The 14,805-nt window shown below is 37.1% G+C and overlaps 1 protein-coding gene across 7 annotated transcripts in view; it reads left to right on the top strand.

The window, feature by feature from the left end:
* KIF27 (kinesin family member 27) overlaps positions 1-12,535 on the top strand; it is a 31,240-nt gene extending 18,705 nt beyond the window's left edge. For 6 of the 7 annotated variants that reach the window (XM_074569888.1, XM_074569887.1, XM_074569885.1 and 3 more), the window contains 11 exons: positions 286-419; positions 958-1,113; positions 2,171-2,376; positions 3,262-3,459; positions 3,825-3,938; positions 4,994-5,170; positions 5,798-6,013; positions 7,002-7,208; positions 8,000-8,198; positions 8,672-8,836; positions 10,496-12,535. In XM_074569888.1, coding sequence (XP_074425989.1) covers positions 286-419; positions 958-1,113; positions 2,171-2,376; positions 3,262-3,459; positions 3,825-3,938; positions 4,994-5,170; positions 5,798-6,013; positions 7,002-7,208; positions 8,000-8,198; positions 8,672-8,836; positions 10,496-10,959 — 2,236 coding nt within the window. In that variant the 3' untranslated portion in view covers positions 10,960-12,535. The remainder of the gene's footprint in view (positions 1-285; positions 420-957; positions 1,114-2,170; positions 2,377-3,261; positions 3,460-3,824; positions 3,939-4,993; positions 5,171-5,797; positions 6,014-7,001; positions 7,209-7,999; positions 8,199-8,671; positions 8,837-10,495) is intronic. The other variant, XR_012584904.1, reaches the window with a different exon arrangement.
* Positions 12,536-14,805: the final 2,270 nt, after the last annotated feature.

Below are 14,805 nucleotides of genomic sequence, written 5' to 3'. Positions count from 1 at the left end.
GTGATGTTACTTACGGTAAACTTCTGGGACCAACTGGGCATATTACAAAATAAGTTTGATAAACATAGTTTTTTGGTTTAATAAAGATTGCATCATCCTTGTTCTGGGGCCAGAATCTACCATGAAGATCAGGGGGGTAGGGAGGTTTGGAGTGGATGGGAAAGAAGGTACAAATGCTTATGTGAGTTTGGGATTCTTCTCTGTTAAGATCATGTACTTTGCATCAAGCATAAAGAAAAAAAAATACCCTCTGTGGAACATAGCCTGTTTTTCATTCTTCCTTAGGCATTCGATAAACCGAACATGGACACGAAAACAGGCATCTCTGTGCTTTCTTCCTGATTTAAGTGACATGAAGTATCAAGTAGACAAGTCTGGTTTAGCCACCAAATCTGCGCTACAGACTGACAGAACCACAGGTAAAATGGAAGTCATGAGAGGAAGTCTTACTACAGGATCAGAATGTGCAAGAATGACAGAATTATTCTTTCCAGCAAAATATGTGTATTTGATACAAATATTTTTTTTAATAGTTCAACATAGGCTTTCGAGATTCTCTTCTTCTCCCTCTTTCTGAAACAGATATCGGTGACCTTAATGTTTAACTAACACTTATTAGCAGGAAAGCACTTCACACATCGAAAAGCTGTTTACGTGTAAATCTTTAGTACTGCTTCAATGAAAGAAAATAGATGCTATTATCTTATCAGAGATGCACTGAAATGGATTCAGGAATATTTGTCCTCCCAATTAGGATCTTGAAATGCTAGTGCATACCATCCTTTCTTTTCCTGTTAGACACAGGGCAGGAAAAAGACTCTTCACGCTATTCTCTTCTTTTGATTCTTTTACTTCATATGGAAGAACTCCACACATACAATGTTCCAGAGCACTATCTTTTGGATACAGAGTGTATTCCAGATTTTTTATCTCCATATTGCTTTGTTTTCTTTCAAGGTGAAGAGATTAACAGCCTCCAGAAAAGTCACGTTTTTAACATGCAGAAGCTAAAGAATTCAGAGTTGAGACTCATTGAGGCCGAGCAAAAAATGAGAGAACTTGCACTTAATATCAAAATGAAAGAGGAACTTATTAAGGAATTAGTAAGAACAGGTAACCGTCTACTGTGGGGAAAATTAGAATTAATATATTCAGAAACAAAAGAAAAGGCACAAATCTTCTGAATTCCCGCATGCCTTAGTTTTTATGTAATTATCTTATGCAAGAATACTTCTAATAACTTAAAGATTCATAACTTTCATTTATTACTTGCTATGGTTGCACTGAAGGCTGTAAATTTTTATTACAGCCCACTCTGCTATGATACACAGATATATTTGTTAAATATTTTTTGTGCTTTGCTGAGTATTGCTTTTATCCACCAATAGTGTAACTTTTCATGTGTGCTCAGTGCTACTGATCTCTTCGAGGACATGTGTTTGTCACATGGTGTCTGGGATAGGAGAGAAGATACACCACTGTGCTGGGAATGTAAGCATTCCCAGCACAGCAGTAGAGACGCAGGAGTCACAAGTGGATGAGGGAAAAGGTCAGTGTCCCTGTTAGCCTACACCCCTTACACATCTGTCCTGGTATACATTGCCTGCCAGAAACTAGCCTTATGCTAACAGTAAGGATCTCTGTGCTCAACCCCTTCAGTCACACTTCACATGCATCCCTTGTCTTGAGGTTGTCTTTTGGCACTTGGAAAAATTCTGTGTCCCCAAAAATAGTACTTTGTGACAGAATGCCCAAATGGGGCAAGTCAGAGAGTAGAAACAAAATACAAAGTTATTTACTGATTATTAAGCTGAAAGTTAAGTAATAAATAAATGGCATATTCTTCTGGGAAAAAAAGCAAAATTTATGAAATACAGAACCATTTTAGCAAGAACTAGAGTAGGCAGAATAATTTAACTTTATTTGGCATTCAGATGGCACTTTATTTGGTAAAATCAGGTGACTCATGAAGAATTCACATTTAAGACTCCTTCCCTTATCTGTTTCAGAGTTAGAAAGGAACTGTGTGTTCCTTTAGGGTTGGAAAATGTCTCAGAAATTATTGGGTTAGCCAGAGTGAAGTAAGTAATGATTCAACTACAGAATTAAGTATTAAATTTCAACTGATTATCCTGGTGTTCTTAAACTATTTGGATATGGTATCTTTAAGGTAAGGATGCTCAGTCTGTAAGCAGGCAATATTCTTTGAAGATAACTAAACTGGAGCAAGAATCTGAGCAGGCCAAAATGGAGCTGGCTGAAACACAAAAGCGGCTTCAGGAGCTGGACAGTAAGGAGCTGAAAGACATTCCTGAGAAAGCCAAGTTACAAAAAGAGTTCCGGAAGAAGATGGATGCAGCTAAGTTGAAAGTGCAGGTATTGCTGATCTGACTGTTAAGATTTTCTAATCTCTGTCTGACTATCACCTTTGAACACCTATCACACTCTGCTTGTAAAACTTACCAGTTTTACACATTGGAAGCTGTTTGTGTTGAAGTAGCTAATGAGAAGCTTAATACTATTATACTCAGAATGCCATTTAACATGTATGTGTTTAGATACATACAGTATTTTCTTGGTAGATAAGAAACCAAGGAAGAAGTGGGTGATAAGAGATGCTCATACACTATTGTATGTAGTACCATAAAAGAACCTACACAAGGAGACTATTGCAAGTTTATTACCTGCGTAAATAAAATTGATGTTTTATGGAAATACTATATAAATTCCAGCTCTACGCAAATCACTGTGGTGGTCTGCAAGACCAGGCCAAATACGGTCATATTTGTTTGGCACTGGCCTTCTGCTTTTAAGTTCTGCTATGCCTAAGTTGAAACTCTGTGTAGGGGCAGCTTAGGTGCTCTGGGCCTCTCAGTTCTAGAATGGCGGGCCAGACAAGTACCATACAGAAAGAGGTGGCTGGTTTATTGACTTGATCTCAGGACCAGCATTCTGGCACCGTTATGTCTCTGCACATTTCCCAAGGCTGTGATTTCTGTTAGATTTTAGTACTTTTATTGTATTGCCAGGCATGAACTGTATCTTTACTATTTCCTGTTGCTTGAGATTAATTCTACCTGTGCTGACTTCACCAGATAGGTCAGAAACCACAGAAATAATGAGTGATTTTTTGGGCAGAAGTTAATGAGTCTCTAAGAATTCAGTGAACTAAGGAATTGAGTCATATTTTACATGGAATTGAGTCATATTTTCCATGTAAGTTTTCCTGCTATTAAGCTGAAATTTGCCATGAACATTCAGGCCTTACAGAAGAAGCAGCAAGACACTAAGAGTCTGGCTTCATTATCTAACCAAAGTGAGAGACAAGCAACAGAACTTGAGCAGAACGTGGCTCAGATGAAGCATCAGCAGATCCAGCTACAGAAGAGACTGTGTGAGGAGAGTGAAAAAAAGAAGCAACTAGAAGCAGAGATTCAGCGGGACCAGCAACAAATTAAAGTAGGATTCTTCCTATTTCTTTATGACAAACGATGAGATGAGCCAACTTTGCCTCTGCTTCCCCGAAGACAATAAACTATACTGCCAGGGTTTCCATAGTTTTAAGTAATGACTTTCTTGACAAATGTACCGAAGAAATTGTCTATAAACATTTTCACAGAAATCTTCAGTTTGCCTTTCTCTTCAGTTGTTGTTTTGTTTGTTGGGTTTTTTTTTTGTTATGTGATGTCTAGCTCTGAATTGCAATTTTACTTGTAAATTTAGGGTCAGTATTTCAGATTATATACTTATGTGGACTCTTGACATTAAATGCATTTTAAAAACAGATTGAGACAAGAAGAATGGGGCTTTTTGTTTGTTTACAGGAACTTCAACTAAAGATGGAGCAACAACAGAAGATCCTTAAACTTAAGGATAAAGAGATTGCTGCATTTAAAAAGAAGAAAAATAACTCGGTGGGAACTTCACAGGAGCTACAGGTAGCTAATCTATTCCAAATCTGTGTGGGCCCTGAAAAAGATTTTCTTTCTTCATCCCTAGTCATCTTTGTAAAGTGTTTGGAAGAAGAGTATTCCATCATAGTTTTGTCTTCTTTTTTGCTGTAGCAAAAATTGGGAGTATAGTCTAGCAGCTCTTGTACTATTTTTGAATGAAGCAAAGGAGAGGCTCTAATGTCTTTTCTTTCTATGATTTGTCAAAGACGCTGATTCAGAGACATGAGAATTCAACAGGTTTCGTTGCCTGGTAGGTTTGAGGGTAATACTGATGAGCTCTGTTATAAAAGTTCCGTGGTTTGTTTGGGTTTTTTTTTTTCTCTTCTGACATAAAGGACAGAGATCTATGGTTTTGGTTGTTCCTAACAGGGTTAGAAAAGTAGGTGTCCTATGCAGCAGTGCCACCTACATTATTTCAGATGTGGACATTGGAACATGAGAGTTTCATGAGTTACCCAAAGTTTTTACAGGTGAAAAGAAATTTTAAAAATTAAATAAAGACAACTTTTTAGCTTTATCAGGAATATATCCACTGATAAACTGTGGCTTCAGAATAAATTTATAAGGGACTGTGCTAGCAGGATCAGAGCTCTCATTGACTGACTGACTGTCTTTCAACATTGTAATTTCTTGTCACTTAAATGTTTTTCCACCAATGGATGGTCTTGGGCAACTATAATGAAATGAGGATAGGCTAGCTGAATTCTTGGGGTACTTTCCAAACTTAGTTGCTGTGATTATATAGAAGACATCTATTTATATAACTGTCCTTAGAAAAAAGAATACATTTCATTAAAGGCTTCTGATACAATTTTGTTTATACAAAAAGTAGCAATGTAATATTGCTGAGCCTCTTTTTAAGTCAGTCCAATTTCTGTATTATTCTGATTCAAGATTCTGTTGCAGAATTAATGTTAACACCAGAAATGTCAATTTCTTCTACAGTTTTATCAGTCATTCTAGAAAAGGAAAAACATAGTTATAAAATTTCGATCCAAAATGTTCTGGTTAATGCTCTTTGGACTCTATTTAAACTTCAGAAATTAGAAGAGCAAAAGAAATGGCTGGATGAAGAAATTGAAAGAATTCTCCAACAGCACCAACAGTTAGCAGAACTAGAAGAAGATTTAAAGAAAAGAGAAGCCATTGTAGCCAAAAAAGAAGCATTACTGCAAGAGAAAAGTCACTTGGAAATCAAGAAACTGAGATCTAGCCAGGTGATTTAAGAGAAAAGATGAAATTTACTGCAGTTACAGTACTGATTGAAAGACTGGGGGGGTGGGTGCAAATAGACAGCAGAAGAGGCTCAAGCCATGTGACCTGTGTCTCTACCACTGCCATGAAGTTATTGTGTGACTTGAGCAAATCAACATTTAAAATGTGAACAACACGGAATAATAATTTTTATTCACTTGTTCACCCCAAAATGCCACCAACAAAATAAAACAAAAAATCTGAACTGCAGAGTTCTGCTATTGCAGAGCATTAAATAATGTGATATCTAAAAGTGATTCAGTCCTTCTGCAAACTAGAGAACATGACAGGGAAACATTTTGCGTTATTTATTTTTCAGTAGCAAAAGTGAATAGAAACTGAAGTATCATTGTAACTCATAATGACTAGTCCCTTTAGTTTTTAGTATATAGAAAACTGCATGTTGAGCATTTTTGTTTTCTTTCGAGTAAATAGTAAATTTTATGGTAGCTGCCTACTCAAAATAAATGGGGTCCCATTGCAAGAAGCAGGCAAGTCTTTCACTGCAGAATGTGACCATCTCACTTACATTTTTCTTACTGGAAGATGTATCTCAGTTTTGTATCTATGGTTGCTGTGGTTCTTTTTAGGCTTTAAACAAAGATAGTATGAAATTGTCTACTCGCTTAAGTGTGCTGGATCAAGAACTGTGTGATAAAGGTATGCAGCTTCAGGGCAGCACCACTGAAGATAAGACAGACATTTTGGAAAAAATTCAGGTTCTCCAGACGGAAAGGGATCAGCTGCTCATAAGAAGAAATAGCGTGGATGAGAAACTGAAAGATGGTAAAGTGTTGTCAACTGAAGTAAGTAAGCAGCTCTGAGATAAATACAGGTTTTAGTTCCAATCAGAACATAAAGTGTCTCCAAGTATGAGATAAGATAGAACCAAAGAACCGAGGTTGGCTCCTTCTGTAAATAGCAATGTTAAAATACGGCTATGATAACACTACCCGTGAACAAAGTTAATCTTCAGAGGGGCTTAATTCAGGTAGTGCCTTGGCAGATGCCACTGGCCTAAGGATGATGTAATCAGAAATAAGAGAACTAGAAGTTCATCAGTTTATCATAGGCAGATATTTTCATGTCAGGATATAGAACAAGGCAATGTACTCGCATAGTGATGACCCTTGATTTTTTTCATAGGATTTTGTGAAAAAGCTTCACCTCTCTATATTTTTGAGAGAAAATAAATCATGTTACCTGGATAGTCCACACTTGAGTTGATCAGTATAATTACATCGAAGATATAATAAATTCAAATAAAATGGTCAGGTTATTTTTAGGTCTTGAGAAGCAGTATGGGCATGTGGCTGAGGTGATAATTTCACAGAAAGAACCCTACTTGCCTCACTTCTCAAAATCTTCTGCAGTGCTTCAGGCCATGCATTTCTGTCACTTCCCTACAGAAGTTATGGTTGCCGAATTCATTACTGACCTGATTCATTCATTAATCTACAGAAAACTAGCACAACCAAAAAAATAATAGCCAAAGTCAAACTGTGGGGAGGATGAGGGAAGGATAAAAAGGGAAACATGACTTCTGTTTTTGCACTGAACTATTTGATCGACCTCTGTATCATGGAAGGGGTACTATGGCAGAAAAAGACAAGTGTTCTAGATCTCTATTCTTACCTCTTATTTTTCCCCATTCCATTCTCTGTACTACTACTAGTTTGTCTTGCCCTTAAGTTTAGTTTCACTCTTGAGAATTGTGTTAAAGATATCTTACGTATAGAAAGATTAATTCTACACTTTTTTTAAAAAAGATCTCACTGATGTGTTTGTCTGTAGGAAGAACATGTCCTTTTCCAGCTGGAAGAAGGAATTGAAGCCCTGGAGGCTGCTATTGATTACAAGAATGAAAGTATTCAGAATCGCCAGCACTTGCTTAGGTCATCTTCTCAGATTCTTTCACAGAGCGAGAATAATGTAATAGGAAAACTAGTTTCCCTGTCTGCTGCCGAGCTCAGAGCTATCCTTTTCAAATATTTCAACAAGGTTTGTTTTGACTGATGAATAATATTTTATCCTATTTTCTGTTACTATTCTAGACAATGAAATGAAATGGTGTCAAGAAATAAAAATAAATTTGACAAGCTTTTGGTGAAAATTTCTTCACGTTAAATAGATCTGGTATTAATTCAGATATTTTTAATTTTTACATTAACCTAAATAGGATACTTGTGTGTTAACTCTGTATATCTTTTTTCGGGGTCATTAGCTTAAAACATGCTGCAAATCTGAAAATTTCCTTGCTTCTTTCCAGTGCTCTGTGTTGCTACATTTTGGAGCAGCAACATATTTAATTAGTGGTGTTGTATTGAAATTCTTCCCAACTGCAGGCTTCATAAAGCTCAAGCTAGTGTTCCTATTTTTGTCTAAATCCAGTATAAACTCTTTTTGCATCCACTGCTTGCACTGTGTACAGCGAAATACTGAAGAATCATACTGACATCTGGGAAAAAAATGAAATGCATTAGGACATGGTGTGTCTTTGTGACCTTGGGTGAACCTTGGGTGATTTTGTGAACAAGTTGTCTGTGGGATGCAAGTTGGAAGTTTTCCAGAATCAGGAAAATGATATTAAAAAAATCCACTAGTCCATGTGATCAAAATGTACAGAGCTCATTTCTAAAGTGTGAGCTTACAGAAGCAGCAAGTCTGTTCCCAATATAAGCTTATGGCTTGTAGAGACCATTGCTTTTGCATGCTTTCAACTATTAAGCAGAAGGGTAAAAACTTTTATTAAAATGGTTTGATAAATCAAAAGAAATGTATGTATTTCTTAGATTGTTGGTCTACGTGAGTCTGAACGAAAATTACAACTGCAGATTGAAGAACAGGAAATGAAGGTCATCGACCAGGAAAACATAATACGTGAATTAGAGTCTGCACTTGAACACGTCAAGTTGCAGTGTGACAGGCGGCTGACCATACAACACAAAGAACACGAGAAAAAACTACAGTTAATACTGCATCATTTCAAAGGTATTTGCTTCGGGGGAGGTTGGGGGGGGAGGATTGTACATCAAGTATTATCTTCTGTCACTATGGAGAAATACTGTAATCCAACTGAAAAAAAAAGAGTAAAGTTCAGAGATATATTTTGGCTGTCACTAATTCTGATATTGTGTAGGATGCTGAGGAACAGACACATGGTGTCTGAATGAACTGAAAAGTGAGTGTTTTTTTAAAGCAGTGTAAGAATTGTTGTATTTTCGTATTGAATTTGCTGATATTGAAAACTTGAAAGATACTGGTCCTGCTGATCTTGATCTTCTAAATACTTCTATTAAAATTGACAGGCAGGGTTGACATGGCCTTTTTGATCCTGTGTCATACTAGTTAAAATGTACACCACTGCAAGCAAAGTGTCAGCAAGATCCAAGGCATATTCTGCTGGGCATCTTGATTTCTGGCACAGAGATATCTGGTTCTTAAACTAGTTTTACTTGTCCTAGAACAAGATAATGAAGGTATTGCAGAAACCTTGAAAGGGTACGAAGTAAAAGTCCAGCAACTGGAAAAAGACTTATTTTTCTATAAGAAAACCAGCAGAGAGCTGAAGAAAAAATTGAAGGGCCTCTTTGGAGAGTCATCCCATCAATTATTGGCATCCCCTAAATGTAAGTATATTAAAATATTTATGCAGTTGTCAGTAGACCATTTGAAGGGTGATGAACACATAGAAGTATATCAGATAGACATAAAAATGATATTTTTACTGAACTAACTATTCTCCAGGAATATATTACACCTCTCCTCCAGTTTCAAAGGAGAGACAACATTGGTTTGTAGCTGTAGCAGTGGTATACCAGTGGTTTAAATTTTTGTTCTGTTTTCTGTGGATTTTAACATAATTTCAGTATCTACAACCTCAAACTGTTGTGGTTAAGAAAAAGGAATTTTACTATCTGAAAGGGTCTGAATGACGTTGTAACTAACAGCATTGTCATCTGTCATGGTTTTAGATAGGCTGCTCCCAGTACTTGATTTCATAGAAGTTACCTATGGGGAGACTGTCAGTGAAGAATTTCAGTTACTAACTTACTTTAGTTACATACTTACTAACGCTAAAAGAGAGGATTTATAGACTTGTAAGGGGGGCAAAAAAAGAGCTAATGTGATTTTGTGCTTGGACATGAGAAACAAACAAAAAAAAACCCCAAAAACTTCCAACAAAAAAACCAACAACCAACTGCTACCGTAAGTTTTCAATTGTTGCATGTCCTACTTGCCAGAATCCAAACCTGCAGTAGAGCTATTCAGGTGTAGGAGAAAAGAAGGTTCAATTTTGGTGGTCTCACACCTCTCAATGACACCATGAATATCTCACATGCACAATAGAGCCTTCTTAGCACTGTGTTTCTTCTTAAGGCTCAGCACGACTGGTTCTTCCTCCCAGCGGAACAGATGCTTCTGTTTCTTTGCACTCGGGCAGTGCCATGCCTTCCTAACACATAGATGCTGATCACGTACCTGGCTGCTCCCAGAGTGAATTAAGGCTCAGCTTTTGCCCTCGAGGCAGGATAATGAGCCAACACATCCTTTACTATAATGTACACTGTCCAACTGTGGACATGAATATTGCAGAAGTTGGATTATAAATGAGCGTGAGAAGCACTACTCTGTGTCTAGTATACCAAGTTCATACTAGTTCAGGGCATGTGTTGTTGTGGGGAAACACCCAATCCTAGCCAAATTGTAGCAAGAAGAAGGGAGAGAGTCCCTGTGAATTTACAGCTTTTTCAAATGCATACGTTCTTAAGTTTTATAAGAAATACTCTGTATTTAGTTATTTTTCTCTTGAATACACTTTGAGGCATGCTGCAAAACAATGTAATAAAAACACATTATAATTTGTTGTTGAGCTTTAAAAATAATAAAAGCCCTTAGTGTACATTGCCATCAAATTTGCAGAATGTGTTTTGTGTGTTGTGCTAGGGTAATTGCTGACTGCTTTTGAATATATGAATAGTTTCATATTTGACTGTTACGGTTCAGTTATTTTAAGAGTGCCTACTAGGATACATTACAAGTTAGAACAGTGAGGCTTGTATTACAAGCACCTTGTCACAGGAAAGTGATAGCTAATACCTTTAATTTTTTTGTAGCTGACAAACTTTTTAACAGAAAGGAAAAAATGTGAGGTGCTGATAATTTTTCACCATGTTCACACTAAAAGTTACTGATGCTGTAAAACTGTATTGACTAACTAATATTTGTTGACAACTCAGAAGTGTTGTAACTTTTAGCTATTTATGTCCTGATAAATTTCATTTTAGGTAACAGTACTGGTGACAAGGCATCCAGTCAAGAAGACGCAGAAGTTGCTTCTGAAGAATTCAAGTCTACACTTAACCTTGAAACCAACAGTCAACCAGGGAAAATAAAAGAAACAGACAGAACAAGTATCTTAAGAGCACAGCAGAATTCATACAAGCTTGGAGAAGATGTTTCTGAATTTGGGTGCAACAAAGAGTGTTTGTCAAGCACTAGTGATGACAAAACAGGAACCGATGAACCTCAGGCTTCAAAATCTCATCCTCAGCTACCTTCTGTCATCCAGAGAAGAGAAACCGTAACACAGTTTCAAGGAGTAACTCCAGTAAAACTGTCACGCCGAGAGCTACGTCATATTCCTCCCTCTGAATTATCTTTGAGACGCTCGAGCCTTGGAGGTGGTGTCGGTTTTATTGCTCCAGATTCCATTGAAATGGACAAAAAGTCTAGTGTCACTAAGACATAGTTACTCTTTATTCCATTTTTACTAGCTGTTGCTACTGAAGCAACTGTATTAGATTTCTTTGTTCATGGTCTTAAGTATCAACCGTGGATAAATGAGTAAGTGTTCTTTAGTTCTTACTGCTCACTATCGAGTCGTTAGGTGTTACGCTCACACAGTTTCATTGAATCTGAGATGAATTTTAACTGACACAGTATCTAAGAACTGTCATTCAAAGGCCTTTGAACATTGAAGAAATTATTTATATTGGTTTGGTTTTTTGCAGTAACTTCAAAAAATATAAATGTTTTTCAAAAATTGTACTGTAAAGTGCACTGCACTTGCATAACTTAGGTTTCCTTGAACAATATTGTACTTTGCTTTCTTGGGTAGAAACAGTAACAAACTATTTAATTTATTTGGATATACAGCTAGAAAATTTAGTTGTCAGTTGTCACCTACCATTGATAATGACTGGCTGCTGTAGATTTTTTTATCTAAAAACATTTTATATGAACCATGTTTGAGATAAAAATTGGTACGTAAAGATAAATTTGTTCCTGAAAACATAAAATACTTCTCTTTTTTCTTCTTTACAGCTTGTTTATGAAATTAAGAGAATTGCTTATTTTGCTTTCTGTTTTTGTTTGTTGGGGATTTAAAGAATTGCACTTCGCAACTCAAAGTGTGATATTTATTTCTGTACTACCAAAATGGAAAGAAAAAAAAAAGAGGACCAAATTCAGCATACTTTAGGTAAGCCAGATGGACCAATATATTATTTTATTTGTACTACTTAGTCATGTCCTTTCACAGACAACTTATTCTTCTGGATTCCATATCTGCTTGAGACCAAGGACTACACATATCCTTCAGTTTACTGTTATACTATTGTTGGTAATGCATTCAGGATGAAAAGCAAATCTTTTTTGTAAGAGGACAGCGGTCACTGAGAAGGCATACACTTAACAGCTGCACAAACCTGAAGGCAGAGACCAGCATGTCAGCATTTAAATGAGACCAACATTTCTAAGTATAACTCTCTCCTACATGAAAAGTGGCAGTATGGAAAGTAAGGTTAGCTTTCTTTTAGTGGTGGACATCAGCCAGTCGTGTTTGAAAATGTTGTCTTAGATTATCAATGTACCTAGGAAATTTTGCTTTCTGCTATTATCTAGGCAAGGTCTTATGTATAGCATGTATGGGTATAAGTATAAAAGAACTGCATTTTTCCATGCTGCAAACACAGTTGAAATCTGTCCACATGACAAAGATGCTATTATATTACAGCATGATAAATGGACCTATTGTCTTGTGGCACATTTTAAAATTTGCTGTGTAGACTGCAAAATATTTCATTCTAATCAGATAGATAAACCACTTAACATGTCAAATGATTGTATCTTTCACAATTATACCTAATTACTACCTATTATTCAGCTGAATTCTGAGAAAAGGATTGGGGTCTTTCTTTATGGATTTTGGTTGGGCTTGATTGTTTTTACTGTTGTGGAAGTACTGTGCCTTAAGTTTAATACTAGTGTATATATCATTCACTTAATGTTTCTAGTCAAAAAAACAATAAACAGAAATATGTAAATATAGTTTCAAATGTGCACTTACTTACTACATCTTGGTATTAAATGAAGGAATTGTTGAAGGCATTTCTTCTCAAGATAATACTGTGCATTATCACACGCCTGATATTACTCTATAAATAAACATTAATTCCTCTTCTTTTGAAGTTTCCACAAATGAAAAACCTGTTCTTTATGGGTGCAAAATAAGCAAGGAAAAATGCAGGAAAGTACAACTCAATCACTAGTAGATGTCAGCTCGTGCGCTGCACGTTTCTGTAGCTGTGACACTGCAGATTAAGTAGTCATTCAAACATTAGATTCTGTAAGCCACACACACCCATTTCAAGACTACAACGCACAAGGTAACTACAGTGTCACCTAATGGTAGATAAATACATCAGATACACTAGTGATCTTCAGAGAAGTGGAAGAATTGTTGACCATGAGAGGGACCAAACATAAGAGAGGCCAGTAAGGCAGTCATATAGGGAAGAGAAAAGTAAGCGGTGATTTATGTTCTTATTTATGTATAAAGCTAACAAATAAAACGGTTTTACCTCTTTCAGACAATATGTAGCTCCTCTTATTTCTGCTAATTAAAACCAAGACTTTATGTGACAGGTTTTTATTATCACTCTGTTTTACTTCCTTGATGTTATTCACTGGCATTTACGGCCTTCACTGACATTTGGCTCATGTGCAATATGGAGATAAAAACAATATGCAGCTAATCTGCAGTGATCCACCAAGCCATTATTTCACTTAATAACAGCTGTTTCTCCTGCAACATCCTGCTAAAACTAACTACAAAAAAAAGCCATGCATATCATCTGTTCTGTTGCCTAACTTATGATCAGAATTCTCTGTTACAATTATCTGAACACTGTGATGGCTGCATTTCCAGAATATACTCTTGCCCTTTCCATTACTGACTCTTTGCTTAGGACTGCACATTGTTACCCCATGCAAGGAGTTTGCAGAAGTTTTCAGATTTGTGTAAATATTAGTTGCACCTTTGAGAAGCAAACCTTGGCTGTTAGCAAGTTAGTGGAAGATTTACCCCATCTATACCAAAACAAAGCTTTGTTCTTAGCAGCTTAAAGGTGAGATTTAACAGGTACTGAAACTCCAACTACGTGTGTGTGGTGAGGGACCTTTTATCCTGGGAAAGCAATTTTGAATCTGACTGATTTGAAGGTTCCCGCTTGAATGCACTTTCATTGCACGGCCAATAAATAGTATGTCAGTTCTGATTTTCAGGATCAGTATGCTGATGATGCGGGTTTTTCTATGTAGGGCTTCCAATTAATCTGAAAATATTTTGTAAGAAAACTATTTGCAGGGCATCACTTCAACAAATGCACATTTTATGCATTTCTGATTTTTACTTAATAGCAAACACTAAGCACAATACAGCAAATTTTGTTCTACTGCAAACAGTAGTCTCATTAACTTGGTGTCGTGGTTTGGGCTGGGCTGGTCATGGAAACGAATGACGGATGCTCTCTTTTACTTCTCTCCCCTTCAGAGAAGGGAAAGCATCTCCCTTCAGGGAGAGAAGGATGAGAGAGAAGAGAGACATATAAGTTTAAAAAGAAACTAGGCTACTTTAATGAAAATATTAATAAAATAATAAAAAGAAAATAACGAAATATATGCAATATATACAAAACCATATGGAGCTCCCAGCTCCATGACAATCACATCACCAGCAGGCTGGGAAAGTCACAGATTGGACTCAGCAACAGGGAACTGAACTCAGGATCTGGATTCAGAATCAAAGGCAGACAAATCAACGGAGTTCTCCTTGGATGCTGGCCATCACAGAAAGAGCTGACGCTTTGATCCCGCAGCTTTTATACCGAGCATGATGCCGATGGGATGGAATACCCCGTGGGTCAGTTATGGGTCTCCCATCCTATCCGCTCCTCCCTGCAGGTGGGACCCCTCTGTGCTCTCCCACTTCAACCCTCCAATGGGGCACACAACAAAGTTACCTGACCTTGAGTGTTCCAGAAATTAATACAAGCAGGAGCCTCTCTGGGTACCGTTCCTTGGTATGAATTACAAACATCCAGCCTTATCACCGCTAGCAGCCGAACGCTGTCTGAAAAACGTACCATTAACTTCAGAGAGTGCAGTTCGTTAGAAGAGCTTAACTGAGAAGTAAAATGACTGAAAAGCAAATCGGCTGTTTCACTTCAAACCGGGACACTTGGCTCGCTCACGCCACCATCTGCAGCCCCGCAAGGCCTGGGCCGTGCGCTGCCGGGCAGACACCACGACACCC

Source organism: Larus michahellis, chromosome Z (assembly GCF_964199755.1).
Source record: "Larus michahellis chromosome Z, bLarMic1.1, whole genome shotgun sequence".
Lineage (NCBI taxonomy): Eukaryota > Metazoa > Chordata > Aves > Charadriiformes > Laridae > Larus > Larus michahellis.
The sequence above is the reverse complement of the archived record's forward strand: the minus strand, read 5'-3'. Positions and strand labels throughout refer to the sequence as shown.